At 37.8% G+C, this 17,625-nt stretch overlaps 2 protein-coding genes across 10 annotated transcripts in view; one reads left to right on the forward strand and one right to left on the reverse strand.

Annotated features, from left to right (window-relative positions):
* Positions 1–17,625, forward strand: part of LOC145934681 (uncharacterized) — a 213,359-nt gene that overhangs the window by 45,532 nt on the left and 150,202 nt on the right. Inside the window, exon 4 of the mRNA XM_083035323.1 lies at positions 13,145–13,191. Within this exon, the coding sequence (XP_082891449.1) occupies positions 13,145–13,191 (47 nt within the window). The remainder of the gene's footprint in view (positions 1–13,144; positions 13,192–17,625) is intronic.
* The window catches only part of LOC145934677 (neurotrimin), a 363,184-nt gene that overhangs the window by 20,040 nt on the left and 325,519 nt on the right, over positions 1–17,625 (reverse strand). For all 9 annotated transcript variants that reach the window (XM_083035307.1, XM_083035309.1, XM_083035306.1 and 6 more), the window contains one exon: positions 9,567–9,694. In XM_083035307.1, the coding sequence (XP_082891433.1) occupies positions 9,567–9,694 (128 nt within the window). The remainder of the gene's footprint in view (positions 1–9,566; positions 9,695–17,625) is intronic.

Raw genomic sequence — 17,625 nt, forward strand, 5'->3', positions numbered from 1 at the left:
AGTTTACTATTAATCCGATCGTATCTACAAGGTATATGTATATAATAATGCGCCTCATACACAATATGCATTCATGCGTCCACGATGCTCCCTCTTTCTTTGGCAGCTGCACATATATTTCTGTGTCGCGTCTTTAAAAACTGAGCTTACTTATATAGTTATACGCGCGAGACTCTTTTTTGGATTTTCGTCGAGTTTTTACAGCCTGTCGCAAGCGAGTTTTCGAAGGGCGTGGTCGTCCTTCCGGTTGATCATATACATAGCATAAAATTAAATAACGCCGGTTCGAGTTGAACCTCTGAAACTATACGTAACGTAAACTTACGTCTCGAGAATTCCTTAAAACTTTTACGATCCGTGGCAAAGTTTCTTCGCGCATTCTCTTTAACGCGCACGTGAACGATAAACGATCGCGTCTTCAATATTGATCGATCGCTCTCTTAAATATTTTACGGTGTATATATATATATATATATATATATATATATATATATAATCTTATATTAAAATGTTTCATATCGTTTTTACACGTCATAATATTCGCGATATGTCTGCGCGGATTTATACAGTAAATGACGTTTCTATAATTATTCGGGCGAGCGATGTGTTTTGAATCGAATCGATTTTTATCCAATTCTACTCGATCATCAGGATAGATAAATAATATCCAATTTTCAGTTCATTAATCGTATAAAGCGCTGACTCTGCGCTTGACGATTGGATTAAAACAGCGACCAATTACTCACCGATTAACTTTGGCGACTGTAAATCGATCTGAAATAAATGGATGTTACATTTAAACTATATATATATATATATATTTATATTCTTCGTTTTGTCAGTTACAAAACGTTTATTATAATTTTCTCCTTTCTCTCTTTCTCTGTGCCGAGAGAGAAAGAGAGAGAGAGAGAGAGAGAGAGAGAGAGAGAGACTTATTATTTTACACGATTTTAAACTATTAATAATACACGCATTAATAATACACGCAATAACACACACGAGGACTTTTCAATTATTGGAAAAGAATATATAGATGATAAAATTTACTGAAACAGCAAAATTATCGCTAATCCTCATCAATGATGAGTTGAGTCGCGAACTTTGTTAATTGTACAAAGAATTTTAAGATATATATTAGATGTACGAAAATATAATCTTTACTCGATGTTATCGTCTTCAAGAGCAGCTCAATGAGTCAGATAATTTCGCGGTACGTCACTAGAACTCACTAGGAAGTTTTGACGCGTGCAAAAGTTTTCACGATGGGGCGAGAAGAGAGGCAGAGGACGGCCTCGTCAAGTTCATTATACGCCCTTACCGGAAATCGGTATCCCGCGGGATTGCCGGTTGAGATGGAGCGTCTCAGACTCGATGGTTCGTCGGAACAATTTTCCCCCTTCCTACCTTTTCTTTACGGGTTAGTACTTTTGTCTTATCAGCCTTCGCTCGCGCATTTCGAGATAACGGCAAACCCTCCGTTCTCTTCTGCATCTCGCCTCTTGTACCATCCACAATTTACCCTTCTTACTTGCCCTCTCCACCCCCGAATTCTTTTCCTACCCCTGCCACCCTCTCTTCTCTTTTATCATTTATGAAATTTGTCGTTTCAACTCGACGTTTATTGTAAAATGGTTCACTTTCGCGTCACCGTTGATTTCCACCGCCATTCCCCGTGCATTATGTAGCTGAAAATTGCGAAACGCAAAGTCAATTGCTTTGTGTCGAGAATAATGCAGATTACTCGCCGCGTGATTGCTGAAAACGTATCGGAATTATTAACAAAGCGGTCGAATGTACTAGTCATATTATAATCGTCGCCGCATATTGCGCAACGTACGAGTTTTTAATGAATTTGCGCGAAATATTAATTTGTTAATTTCATTAACAAATCGATTGACGTCGTATGTGTGTGCGCGAATTGTATTTATTTAAATACATATACATATATACATATATATACATATACATGTATGTATATAGTATACTTTCAAGAGAGAGAGAGAAAGAGAATATAAAATAGTGCGTGAGTTAAACGAAATTACAGTGCGGCATTGTGTCATTTGCAGTTGAGTATAGTACCAAATGAAACTACAATTTGCATTATCGCGAACCGCCCTTTTTCAATTGGTCTAAAAAGGGTACCAGCTCTACGTTCTACCAATTCTCCGCAAATTTATCTAACCAGATTTAACGCGTTTTGCATAATTCTTAGTTATCCTATAATTCTACATTCATTCCACGTAGATATATATTACGCGATATATATTACAATTTTGCCTCCTCGAACATTTTAAACTTTCGAAAATAATAAAAGAGATAAAATTAACTTACAATTTAATAAGCGGACCATTTTATTTTCCGCACTGACATTTCTGCTCGCGACATTCTATTTATCTTCCCGTCGACCCCTTCTGCCATTTCGTTTGCTTTGATAAATTCGACCTTCAATCCAATGGTTTTCTCGGCTGGAATTTTCCACACACGCGTTTTACGCTCGCACACAGCCGAGTCTCTCGTCAACGATTGAAATGATGTTGCCGATTGTTACGTTGAAATCGGTCGTTATTTTGGGATTTTGCCGTTCATCTGCGCAGCGCGTTGCAGACCAGATGAGCGCAGCAAATATTTTCGAAAAGTGTGACACGACCGACATATAGTCTACGACACTAGCGGATGCTGACGTCGATAATGGGGGGGTTTTGCAAAATTATTTAATATTTTTGGTTTCATGATTAGCTTTTATTCCAGGATCAACGACGTTGATAGCTCTTTAATATTTGTTTTTCTTTATTTATATTTTTTAAACAAATTCAGCAAAACTGTTTCTTTTAATTTGCAAGGGAGGGGGATTAATCCCCATCCCCCTCCCAGGATCCGCCAGTGTATATATATATATATATATATTATATAGATATAAAGAATTTCACCTATTTATTTTCGTGCAATGAAATTATCTCATCATTTCATCCTATGTCTGACTTAATCTATACTTAACTCCTTGAATGCGTAATGAGTATAATTTCCAGTGTATCTTATACATATTGTATATATTATATAGATATAAAGAATTTCGCCTAATTATTTTCGTGCAACGAAATTATCTCATCATTTCGTCCTATGTCTGACTTAATCTATACTTAACTCCTTGAATGCGTAATGAGTATAATTTCCAGTGTATCTTATACATATTGTATATATTATATAGATATAAAGAATTTCGCCTAATTATTTTCGTGCAACGAAATTATCTCATCATTTCGTCCTATGTCTGACTTAATCTATACTTAACTCCTTGAATGCGTAATGAGTATAATTTCCAGTGTACCTTATACTTTTATATATATATATATGTATATTATAGATATATATATATGTATATTATAGATATATATATATATGTATATTATATAGATATAAAGAATTTCGACTAATTATTTTCGTGCAACGAAATTATCTCATCATTTCGTCGTACGTCTGACTTAATCTATACTTAATTCCTTGAATGCGTAATGAGTATAATTTACAGTGTATCTTATACTTATATACATATATATATAAAATATATATATAAAATATATATATAATATATATATATATATAAAAATATAAGATACACTGTAAATTACTCATTACGCATTCAAGGAGTTAAGTATAGATTAAGTCAGACATAGGATGAAATAATGAGATAATTTCATGCACGAAAATAATTAGGCGAAATTCTTTATATATATATAATATATATACAATATGTATGTATAAGATACACTGTAAATTATACTCATTACGCATTCAAGGAGTTAAGTATAGATTAAGTCAGACATACGACGAAATGATGAGATAATTTCGTTGCACGAAAATAATTAGGCGAAATTCTTTGTATCTATATAATATATATGTAATATATATTATATATATATTATATAGATATAATATATATTATATATATATTATATAGATATAATATATATTATATATATATTATATAGATACAAAGAATTTCGCCTATTTATTTTCGTGCAATGAAATTATCTCATCATTTCGTCCTATGTCTGACTTAATCTATACTTAACTCCTTAAATGCGTAATGAGTATAATTTACAGTGTATCTTATACTTATATATATACACTAGCGGATCCTGACGTCGATAGCTCTTTAATGTTTGTTTTTCTTTATTTATATTTTTTAAACAAATTCACCAAAACTGTTTCTTTTAATTTGCAAGGGGGGAGGGGGTTTACCCCCAGGATCCGTCAGTGGTCTACGATATAACAGTATCGCGATGTCGTATTTCCGTAATCTCTGACACGTATTTATCCTGAAATATTCGATATCTCCAGCAAAATGGCGTTGCACTTATCCAAAAAGTCCCCTAAATTTAACAAAATGCAATCCAGATCGTGGTGTCCAGCTACTAGGCGTCGTTCGATATTCGTTAAGGCAGCAACGAGTCTCTATTACCATAACGATAATTTTTGACGCCCCGGAGATACGCTTTTGCGCTCGCTCGCTTGCATCTCGCAAAATTACAAGCGGGTGGGTATTTGGCTCGCAACACACTCGGCGTTCATATTCCCCGACACCCTTCCCACTTTCCTAATTTCACTTTGGGTTTCCTTACGAGAAAGAGAAAATTGCATCGCGTTATTCCACAAAGCACTCTCGGGACGAGATCTTCCATTTAAGTACTCGTTATGCGTGCAGCGAGAAATAGCGGTCCGTTAATTATTGATTATCTCATCGTGATCTCTCCCCGTTGTTACGTATTTCGGGCGAATAATAACGATAACATTATATAGCGGTGTAATATGATGTTCGAATACGCACGTCTCGTACGAGCCGAACAAAGATTTATGAGAAAACAGAACACGCGCTCTGTCACGAATGGATCACCTTTTTACCCCCGTATTATTCTTTCATTTATTCAAATTTTATGCTCGATACGTTTCACGCTCGCGTTGAAATAATAAGTTTGTTATCTCCCGGCCGAGTGGAGGGTAGTCAATCGATTTTCCGGAGAGAATATTTGGGACGCGTGTAATCGCGTTCTCGCATAATTAATGCCTGTCGACCGATATGTTATCCTTTACGAGGAAAAAGAAACCTACGAGAAAGAAAATATTTAACTTCTCATTACGAGATTTTGATTTTCTCTCGTACTCGCAAGAGAGAGACGGGAAAACGTTTATCTAAATAATCGCTAATTCATCGGTAATAAATGCCGCTTGACTGATTGCTTATTTTTTTCATTTCGCTAATATTCACCGATCGTTAACGATGACAGTCGATTAATTCTTTTTCTCGTATCTATCTAGATTTTTATCGTACGCGCTGCTGCTCTCTTTCAAGTAGCCGTCTACGATTCATCCTCCCCCGTTTTTTTGTCCGAGTCATCGTACTCCATTTTGCGAGAGAAAAATATTCCGTTCGCGTCACGCATGTACATAAGCGTAACACGAACGGTACTCTCGACGACTTGTTACCAGCTTTTTTTGCCGGCACTCGACACCGGAATTGTAGCCGACACATGCAAACAGCCGTAAATAAAAGCGGTCGCACGCGTCCGGTCGATGCACCGAGGGCCACGAGAGGACCGAGGGACATTCTCTCTTTCTCTCTCTCTCTCTCTCTCATTTCGTATACGTGAGTCAACGAAGTAAGGATTATAGCCGGGTTTGGAAATGTTCACGCGGGGACGAAAAGTGCGTTCGTCCGCAGAAAGTGAGAGCCCGGGGACTTTATAGGCGATATATAAAATCCGGTAGTGTTTGTCTTGCGCGTCTTATACCTCTCTTCTCTCTCTCTCTGTTTGGACAGGATCGAACAATTTCCCGCATCCAGATCTCTCCATCCACCAGGGAGCAACGCTTTTATTTGCCGGGGGACGATAAGAGGGATGCGCGAAGTTAACGTAACGTCAAAAGTCGCGTTTCCGCCTTTCATTTCAGACGTTATTTCATTGATTACGCGACAGAATAAAATCTGACGATGGATATATCTGTAACGAGTAATTGGTCTAAAATTATAATTACGATTTGTCCGCGTTGTACTTTTTCCCAATTCTGTTACTTTCGATAGCCGCGAATTTCAGCGAAACGTGTTTTTCTTCCTGTCGCGGAATCTGTGCCAATCTGGCAGCATTCTCTTCTTCTTCTGGCAGTCTTCCCACGATCGAGATATAAATAAGAAAAGTGTTATCATGTTTAATCATCTCTCAATAGGGGAGAGATTTCTTCGAGATAAATCGATCGATTCTCGGATTGATTCGAGAAGCGAAACATACGACGGTGTGTGCCAACGATAATGAGATTAGATCGGAATGTGATTATAGTTAGCATACAAATACTTAATATTGTATCTAGTATTTTTCTTTCTTTTAGTGCTGATGGGGAATCATATACATGTCATGAAAATAAAATTTGTAACGAGGCATTTATTTTTTTTTCTTAAGAATTTTCGGAGCAGAACCCTTTTCCACTGATTTTTAGCGTATTGAAATATATCTCATCCGCGCGTCTCGGGACATCTCTCAATTTCTAAGGAAGACGCTATCTTTGCAGAGGTGTCGTATCCTTCGTCGCGCATCGATAAGCGACGCCGCGTCGCTTCGGGGATGCGGTCGCCGCAACAGACGCCGGCACGAAATTCAATCAAAATCAAAGGGATAAGGTGTATCGGAGCGTGAAAGCAAACGCGCCCGAGTGGTTCCGGTGGATTCCTTGCGGCCGGAAAATGTTTCGCGGCGCGCGATGGATCGATCGATGGGAGAGGAGAAGGGAAGGGGATGAGGGCGACCTTATTATCGGAAGGGGAATTTCGGTCGATTCCCCCGGGACGATTTCTGGAAAGAGGAACAAGAGAGAGGGGGAAGATGATTGTTCCTCGCGCTCCCTTATCGCTCGTAGCGACCATGGGTTTTATCACGTCCAGGGGCCATCACGGCGTCTTCCGCGAACGCGCATGAATCATTATTATGGGTCGCGCAAGATCACGATTACCGGGTCGTAGCGCGGTTATTTTGCCCGGTCTCCTAATCGATCCCAGGGGAACCTATGCGATCTCTTTACCGAGGAACTTTATCGACGGCGCTGACGAAATATTTAAAGAGGACGATCCGGAGACGCGGTAGACTGCTACTTGAGATGAGCAAGCTTTCGTGGACATACGCGTAATCCTTCACGAGTGCATGCGATAATATTTAAGAGGATCTTCGTACAGGCTACTTCAAGGACGACGATTCGTTTTGATTCATGCTTAACATGAATAATAATGCTTTCGAATTTGTCTCCAATATTCGATACTCGCCTTTCGGTAAGATATTGTATATATATATATATGTTGTATATACCTACATATGTAGGTAATACTAAAGTCACTATGAAACATTTTCTCTGTGATCACGTAGCAGGAGATATTCCGGGTGGCACGATCGTTGTATTAATTATAACACCATAGCGGAGCCAACGTTGCTCCGGCTCTGACAAATCTGGATCTAAGCTCATGGCGTACGGCACATTATCAATATTTTCCATGACGATCAGCTTAGGCGAGAGAGAGAGAGAGAGAGAGAGAGAAAGCTGCATTTATTGAGCGCTCGGAGAGAGAGAGAGAGAGATAGAGAAAGAGAGGATCTAGTGTAGGATGGATTAATATTGCGTGGATTTGGGATTTGGGATTCCCTCTCGGCTCATTTATGGTTGAGAAACTGCACGCGCGTTAGCCACGCACGACGGAGCCCTCTTTAAGGTGAGCGTGCGAGAGTTGTTTCCACGTTGCTCGTCCAGCCGAGTCCCAGAGCTCTCGGTCAGGCTTAATGCGCCTAATGGAACCTCCTGAGTGCCGTTACCAATTTTGCCACGACTCTCTCACGATTTAGCGGCGGGCCAGCCAGTCGGGACATTATCAAAATTTATTGGCCGGTCAACCGTTCGCAAACAGTCGCCGCCGTAGTTGTCGGAATGTTTTATGATCTTTCTTTGTGCGCGCGCATACTTAATTCGTCCGGCGCTGGAAAAACTTTGTTATCGTGCGCGAAAAAGCAAGTTTCAGTCGCGCGGAAATTTCCAAGTCTGAATCCCGCCGACGATATAATAGAATAATTGATTCCACGAATAAATATAAAAAAATAGGAAAATATCTTCTCTCTTTTAAATTATTGCGTTTATATTTTTATTTCATTCGTATATATACTTAATCATTTTCAACGGTTCGCGAAATATACATATTTATGGGAAAATTCTCGCGGAAAGAGTAATTCTTTGCAAGAATATTTGCATGTTCCTGTGTGGACGGCATATTTTAAAAGCTTAAACTCGAAAGTTTTGAGAGCATATTTTTGGTCAGTTTAATAGTTGCCATAAACGCGCACAATATTTTAATTATAATAAATACGCGTGCAAACGTGTAACGCACATCCTGCGCTCATGTGTGCTCATCGCGAATGCGCAAATATTGTCCTGTAACTCGAAATATACAACACGGCCGAGGGAGTTTAAGTGGACGAAAATATTTTTTAGTCGGAATTATATATGTATTTACGTCGGCTCGCGCGCTTTGTAAAAGATGCAAATGCCGCTCGATTAATTCTTCGCGACGTTTCAAGCCGCTCAACATTCTTGTATGACAGCAGGTGGTTAAGTGCGCTTACCCGCTATCAGCGCCCTAATCGGAACTGTTCGACTTCCTGGAGTTTCAGACGAGGTATCTAATTAGAAACGACCTTCGCCGACGCCTCTGTACGGCCATTTATCACGCACCTCTTTGCCGCTATTATCCCCGCAACGGAATTTGCGAAAGGCAGATTGGATCTCGGATAGTCATTCGGAATTTCCGCTATTCGTATATTGTCATCGGTTCTCTCGGGATTGCGCGAATCGAAAAAAAGGGGAAATGATTAATTTTTTAACAAACGCTATATTCACGGAGAGAGTTAATAATCTTCTTTTTTTGCCAAAAGCATAAATTACATTGACGTATTATAAATAGGTACTTGTATTACCTAGTATGTACTTACATAGATATTTTATGTACTTACTTCGCGCTCGTTTGTTCGTTGGAATTAATAACGGAAAAGATTGTAGAATGTAATAATAACGATAGGAGCAAAACAACAACAACAATAATAATAATCTCGAGCAACTGTGCACGCGTAATAAACATGACGAAGGGAGACGGAAGTTTCTCAGTCGGCGCGGCGCGCTGAAAATTTCATCCCGCGGAAACTTGGGGTTCTCGCGGACGGAACGAGAAGCAGAAACTTATTCGACGCGTTGCCTTCCGCGATATTAGGATACATATATATCCCGGGGAAGTAGGATCATCATTAATTATCCGTGCACAAAGTCAACGTTGGCCAGAGTCGCGCGCGGGCGCGTGTCAGTAATAAATCCAGGTCGCGCTAATCGCGCGATATTGCAGCCGTCGTCGTCTCTCCGAGCATTATTCGTCGCGCGTAAACTTTGTGCGCTTAAGACCCCCTGGGTGTTCGATCGTCCTAGCGTGGTGCGGCTAGTTTTCGCGAATGCCGCGAAAATGGGAACAATAATAACGGAATTATCGGACTCACCGCATCGTTGTGATTCCAAAAAATGTAGGCAGGCGGCTCTGGACTCTGCAAAACGACGCACGTGAGATTGATGGTGCTACCTCGATTGATGAACAGATCCGGCGAACCCAGAATCTCCGTTTTTGGCTCTGAAAAATAAAAATGCCAGTTCTTTTATGCGCGAGTAATTTTTCGACGCACACAAGATTGCAAATGTTTATTCTGAAAGGAAGAGGAAAGAGTGAGAGGAAATAAAAGATGTGCGAGGTTACAAGATGACGTATCATCGGAACTATTTCGTCGACGGAAGAGAACAGTTGGGTGCCGTGATATAATTTACAGCCGTATAATTAAATATTATATTACGCGAGGTACAGAGAATAAAGGGTGGAAATATTTTGTGTTTTCTCTTTCTCTTTCATATCTCTTTTTGCCCTCTTTGTAAGCGCGTAATTTCGGATTTAATTCACGAGAGAATTACATCTCCGTTTAAAATCTTTATTATTCATTATAAATATCGGTCGAGTTATATCCTGGACAATTTCCTTTCTTTCAGCGAGATACATTATGACGTTTCAGTGTTTCCGGTTCGGTATCGCGCGCTCTCGATTTTCTTTCGCGTTAAACTTTAGAATCTGAATACACAGACTCGTGCTGTCGTGTGTCTCATGGTTTTATGCGCGCTTTATGTAAATAACGTATATATTTGTCACACCTCGCGTCCGCTTTAGGACGACACGATTTGCCACGCCGACGTAAGAGAGAGCTTAGTCTCTTGGCGGATTAAATCTAAAGATTTAAAGATGAGATTCCGTCTCGCGACCCAGAATTTTACGTTTCTTTCATGTAAATGTCTCTTGCCTCGACGCGTCTTGTTTTTGCGAATCTTCAGCTACGCGCATCGTGGCTATAAAAAGCACAATGGCGCCGGTAGAATAAGGGCGGGAAAGAGAGAGGAAGGGGGGAAGTTGATCTCTGCCTTTTAACGCAAAACGTCGTAATACTAAATCTTATTATTCGTATCGCCGCGAAGGATCTAGGTATGTATTTGTAAAACGAAACGGCAACATTCATTACCGTCAGCGCATTATGAAAACAACAAAGCTAATCCTCTCCGTATCTTTTTATCTCGAATATTGCGCGAGTGGAGAACTTGTCTTGCCTGCCATGAACATCGCGTGTTTGGATAGCAAAGATTTTTTTCCTATTTTCTGAGATAGCCCGTATACATTTCATTAAAGTAAACTCTTGTTACGCGTAAAGTTTTATTCATAATTTTGTTTAATAAATTAATGCGGTAAATTGAAATTAAAAAAGATGAAAGATATAATTATTTTAGTGATTTCAATGTGAAGATACGTATCATAGTAAATATAAATTTCCGTGTATCTCTGGCGCGGGATTAAATTTGTCGCACTTGTCGCAGACTATCAAAGTTCACAAATTTGGGAATTGGAGCGACAAGATTCGTCGCTTTAGAACGAACGGCTATCCCTCGGCGATAGGATATCGGCACAGGAGATTATGGTTATGGGAAATCGGATCGGGGCCTCGCATCTGTCGCGAGAATTATGCAGAAACCTTGCCGGAGGTCGCCCTTTCACATAGTCCGTCCCCGTAACAAGTAGATAGTCAACGGAGAGAGCGTATACATATATGAATCGGATCGATCGTCAGAAATTTATTTATAATGTCGAAAAGTGCCGAGCTGACGCGTCAGTTTTCATCTCGGTATTTATAGCCCAGCCGATCGGACAGACGACGGTTTCGTTTTGCGTCCTTTTGTGGCGCGGAAGAGGGATGCGGTTGACCCGGCCTCCTCTCTGTGCGCGCCTTCGAAAGGTGCGCACTTTGAGGCACTTTATACAGACAGTGTATCTGTTCCTGCTACGCGTATAAGTGTGTGTGTGCGCGCGAGAATTTATATGTGAAAGTATATGTGAAAGAGAGAGACAGGTCAATGCGGAATAGATCGATGTGAATATTTTCCGGGCGGCCTCCTCTTCGAGGATTGACCGAAATAACCGGACAGCGTGCCTTACGGCTTTTGTGCAACGAATGATAACCCGGGGACGACGATTAACTCTCTCTTTTCCTCTTGGATTAACACCAACCAGGCTTTCACTCGGTCCCTTCTGTGATTTCTCTTTTCTTCGGTCTCATTTTGTGGCGGAGCTTTTTCTTTTCCGGATTTCTCACCGAATCCGGACTTGGATTTTATAATCTTCCGATGATATTTTATTTGTTTTACTCTACACTTTTTGTTATATGTATATCAAACCTTCTTTCTACTCTAATTCTCTTGTTCTCTCCATTTCTCCATCGTTAAAAGTTTGCTTTCTCCATAAGGTGTTTTAAAATCATTGCATGTATTTAAATTTTCTCGCCAATTTGAAGACGATTTTTTTTTAGCGAAAATGTCAAGCTGTCAATAATTTCCGAATGATAAATGAATGAAAAAAATTTAGCTTTTTGCAAATTAAACTTTATGGAATTAAAAGATAAAACTACATTTTTCAGTTAATTTCAGATGAAATTTAATATAATTTCAATTTCAGTACTAGTTTAGTTACAAAGTATTATATATGATCAAAAATATTAACAATTTGCAAAAAATGATCTTTTCCGACATTTTTGCAAAGGAAAAATTTATTTCAAATTGACCAGAGAATCTGCTTAAAAAGATATCTGGTATTTTTAAGATAAAAATTATTATTCTCAAATATTGAAACGCACAATATATGGGTGACTATAAATTAATATTATCAATATTACTTATTTCTTGTTATACAACGAGTATTATTATTATTATATCTATTTTAATTTTCAAGACACTGAAAGAGAGCGCTGTCTGCTGAATTGCGTCTTCCAAGCTTTGTGCATCTCGTAAGATAAATCTATCTGTGTGCATTATATTTTCTCCCAAACACAGTTTTCACATTTTTGGTTTCCTTGTCGACAACAACGCTTATCGGGGCGTAGCAAAAGCGACGCCTATGGGTCGATCGATAACACGGGCATACGCAAAGTGCTTTAACGTCGGTTAACCGCTGGATGAAAGCCTTGTCAGAGCCGGAGAACTTTCGGAAGGCGAAATCAGTGTTCCTTGATGAAGAATTCCCGAAACTCTTGATTCGCTCGGATAGTCATTACAATCTCGGCCGTCTTTTAAATAAACGCAGAAAAATTAATGATGTCAGAGTGCGAGCACCACCATTTCTTCAGCAATCAGATCGTTGCTCATTTATGCTCTCGGAGAATTAGAAGTATAAATGAGAGATGCTTATTTGTTCTTATCATATACGCATATCTATTCCCGTTTATTTGATTTGTTTAGTCGATTAATTTAAACAGGGATTAAAAAAAATGTTTTATATGTAGGATCCTATAAAAGCTTGTATTTAAAAAGAATAGTTTTTAAAAAATTATTATATAACTATTCTCCATTAAATTTCTATTTATTATTGTATGCATTGAACCAACTTCGATGCGTACAATAATATTTTAAAATATTATTTATTTTATTTGTTTTATTTTAAAATATTATTTATTTATTTTGAACTTTGCTATAATTCAGATCTTATATTTGTATGTTACAGAAATCACACTAATCTACGTAATCAACTCTGCTGTTATGCATCGATCAGTGAGTGACAAATTTTTATTTTATGGTAAAAAACGTCAAATATATAGAAGTAGTAGATTTTAATATATATAGCGTCTTAAATTATTGTTTTTTTTAACTTTTATTTGTGTGTTGCATACAAATGTGGATATTTTTTATATATTTGACGTGTGTTTTTATCTTTTTTAAAAAAGTTTTTTATATTTTATACATTGTCTTATATATTGTTTATTCTGCATATATTCCGTATACGATTCTACAGTCTTTAGAGTTAACGTATTTATCTCAAGTAGAAAAAGTATTTCCTTAAGATTGTAGCGTATATACGGGGGAACCTCTTCGATGATAATTCAATATGTAACTTTGCGAAAAAGAGTGGCACTAGACAATAGCCCCCGTTACGCTCATTTGAAACTTTATTAAAGAAGTTTGTCACGCGATTTCGCGACTCGAGTGCGCCCGAATGAATAAAAGATGTCGATAGATGACGGAAGTAAAATGTAAACTAGAATAAGTTGGACGCGTCTCCAACGACGAGAAGAGCGTCGTCTGGAGAAATCGATTTCGTCTTTGTTCCTTGCCCGATACGTTTCGGAGTCGACGCATTTTGGATTCGGCTTAATGTAATTCGCGTACTTTGTAGCTCTGATGAATAAACGCGAGTAGAATCCTAAAGCTGCAGAAAAACTATAATACGTATATATTGAAAAAGTCGACCCTTATCTACTTACAAAATTTTAAATTAAAAGAAAATGTTTAGAAAAATGGAGATAATTAACTCTCGGATATATCGCTTTTCTTAATAAAGATTTGCAAGAATCCTGGAGAATAAAAAAAAATTTCGATAAATTTAAATTGAATACCGTAAAAAGGTAACTTTAAGATTTCTTTAAAAATTACTTAGAGAAAAGTATAAATTTTCATCGAAGGTACCGAGGATACATCTTAAAAAGGTAAATACTCTACGAGGGGTCTCAAAGATCCTTCTTATCCAAATACGAGTTTAACAGAAAACTCATACAAACTCGAGCGACTTCTTTGTGTAAAACAAGCAGCAATTTACAAATAGAAGAGAAGCAGACATTTCATAGTATTTCCCTTCTCTTAGGAACAAGCCGCGTTTTTCCATCTTTTTTGAAATTTGATTTTCTTTCTAGTATTTAGCTATGTATCGAGAGAGAGAAAGAGAGAAAGAGTGAGCCATTTCCAGGTATAAATCTTCACCGATTTTGCTCTCTCGTTCATTTACCTATCACAATTGATCCATCGATCGATCGAGAGCATCGAGATAATTCGGGCTTACAATCGGTATTTGTCGAGCGCGCAAAACACACTTGCGCACGATGCGCTCTCGACACTTGACCTAAATAAAGCAGCTCGGACAATCGCGGGTTCCTACCCCGCTGCGGTTTCGAGCAAGGTGCAAGCTGCATCCGCCGGTTAGCTCGATTCAGTCCGTTTCGAGTTAACTACTTTGGACCTGGAAAATGCGCTTTAAAACGCGGTCCCCATTTCAATACCATTTTGCACTTTTTTCACCCTTGTCGCTTCGTGCTTTTCGGAGCGGAAACAAATTGAGACAAATGCGAATTATGAACGTGTTTTTACATATTCCTCGAGCGTCACATTTATTTTTCCGTTAATTATTATCAAACAGACTCGCGAGAACTCGATTTCGCGCGGTAAATCTTCATATCAATTTAATTAATCGCAGCGATTACAGCTCCTGCGATTGGACCGGACGTTACTGAACTTACGGCGAGTCGTTACTTGGAACAGACTGTTCTAGAAATCGGGCGAATTGAAGTTTTTGGTTCGGACGGACATTTCGTGGAAAGCGATTGAATTGCAGCGAACTTGAAGGTGTGCTTGTGGACGAGACGCTAAATTGCATTTAGGCGATTCCGCGACGGTGTACGTGTCCGTCGAATACAGGGGTTTCAATGCAAATAGGACGATTCGACGTGAGCGAGATAGAAGAACGGAGCGACCAAGTAGAATGGGTGACTCCTTGGCGCGACGGACGAAACGATCCACAAAAGGGAAGGAAACCAGAATCTGTTGCCGACGCTATACGAGCGAGGAGCCAAGGTTGATCTGATTTGCGAAATGAATCTTTACGTCTCGACTATTTGCGTGCGCGAGCCTTTCAAATCGGCAACTCTTCTCTTTTTCTCCGCAGCGACTCTCATTTCTTCCTTGGCTCTATTCGAGCTTTTCAATCTCCGGAAAAGTACGTCCCGAGAAGTGTAATTTCATGATCGTGGCTCTCTCGTATCCAGAAGATAGAAGAAGAAAACCGGAATAGTAAATCAATCGCGACGCCGAGATTAAGGCAAATCACGGAATCGAGAGTAGATTGATACCATTGTTGCGTTATTATTAAAGCGATTATATTGCATAATTCGACTTGTGAGAAAAACGATTTCTCTTTTGACAGATTTTGACGGAATACGCTAATGCTATTAATCTCGCGATCTCGGATCGAATGTCACGGAATATAGAGTGCCGTGGGATATCAAACTTACTTATTAAGCAGTAAAGACAGGCAGTCGCGTCACACGAATTATGACATTCGCGCCGGCCGTTCGTTTGTTTGTTGCAAAGTGGGTCAGCCGTAGTGTATCCCTCAGGGAGTAAATTGATTCCGCCGCTCGGAGAAATACGATGAATGCAAATCGTCGCACTCTTCTTTCATTTCCCAGCGACCTCCCAGCAACCAGCTCTCGGATCGAGCTCTCTCGATAACTGGACTCGAATGTCACTCTTTCCCCGTTACGTTACGTTCGCGCGATGTGTCAGAAGAGTTCCATTTTCATCGAACATCATCATAGAAGAAGAAATGGCCATCCAGGATCGGTTTTACCTCCTTCGTTCTTTCGTAAGGTCATCGAGACTGATGGCATGCAAACTGCTTATTTCTCGTTCGAATCGATGGCTAGGGATACGTAAACGTAAGAGAGGAGAGCTCTATATAGCGGGAATAAGCGAAATGCAGAAGCTCTCATGAATACAGACTTCACCGGTCTTCTTTTCTCTCTCTCTCTTTCTCCGATATACATATAGAAGAAAGCTAAACAATATATCGGGAAAGGAACTTTTGTTGACCTGAATTTCATTTTAATTTCGACGAAAATATCTTATTTTGCAGTTTAAAGTTATGTAAAACGTTATTTAAAATACACGTTTCACGTGATGACTTAAATTTAAATATTGGAGATATAGTATAAAATAATAAGATTGATAATAATACTGGGGTAATTTGACGTTCATAACAAGCCTCGAATAATTTATAACGCGAAGAATTCTGGTTACGCCATTAGATAGGGAAAAGAAGCTTTGTAAATTCAATTGAAGTTGTCGTTCCTCGTTTTTACTGTCGCCCATGCGAAAGATCCCATATTTGAACGCGTTGAAGTAAATATCGATTTCCTCTGCAAATTGTTATCACGATATAATAAGAAGTAAGAAAAATAGGTCGATTGAGTGTGAAAGCTCTCGCTTGTTAAATCTTCTGATAGATAGTATATATGACTTTTGTTACAAGCATTTTCTATAATCTGGATAAAAATAGCTAAATAAACATTTCAATGAAATAATTGTTTCATTTTATTTTATGTAGATTATTAATTACTATATATTATTATTATTATTTTATATATCAATTCTAATTCTAATTATATCAATTATAATTATAATATTATAATATATAATTGATATGTATTTTATATAATACTAGAACAACATAAGCGCGCGCTACACGCGCGCCATTCTTCGGTTTTATGTTTAAAAAATAATATCTTATAAAATGATATCTTATAAAAAATAATATAAAGTTTGTTTAAATTCGATTAATATTTTTTCACAGAAATTAGTTGATTAAAGCTTTAATTTGCTAATTAAATTTTAAATTAATATGTTAAAAAATTAAAATAGTAATGTGTTGTAAATAATATGTTATAATATCTTATTTTCGAATAATATTTTTTAACAGAAATCAGCTGATAACTGTCAAAAATGTTAATCGAGTTTAAAGTATTATAACATATTATTTAAAACATTATTTTAATTTTTTAACATATTATTATTTTAAAAATTAATTAGCAAATTAACGCTTTAATCAGCTGATTTCTATCAAAAAATATTAATAAAGCGAAAATTTGCTAATTAAATATTCTAGCTTACATATTTATATTTATATTGTGCATGTTATAATTTGCTAATTAAATTTAAAAATAATAATATGGTAAAAGTTATAAAATAGTAATATGTTGTAAATAATATGTTATAATATCTTATATTCTCGATTAATATTTTTTCTTTCTAAAGCTATATCTTTTCGAACGAATCTCCTTCGAGTTTTAATTAATTATTAATATTAAGTCATGTATGTATATAGTATCGCGCGCGCGCTATTAGAGTGAAGTTGCCGATGTTTGTAGCCTCGGCCATTAC

Source organism: Prenolepis imparis, unplaced genomic scaffold (genome assembly GCF_030444845.1).
Source record: "Prenolepis imparis isolate NDT839.2.m4 unplaced genomic scaffold, iyPreImpa1.0 SCAF_4, whole genome shotgun sequence".
Taxonomy (NCBI): Eukaryota; Metazoa; Arthropoda; class Insecta; order Hymenoptera; family Formicidae; genus Prenolepis; species Prenolepis imparis.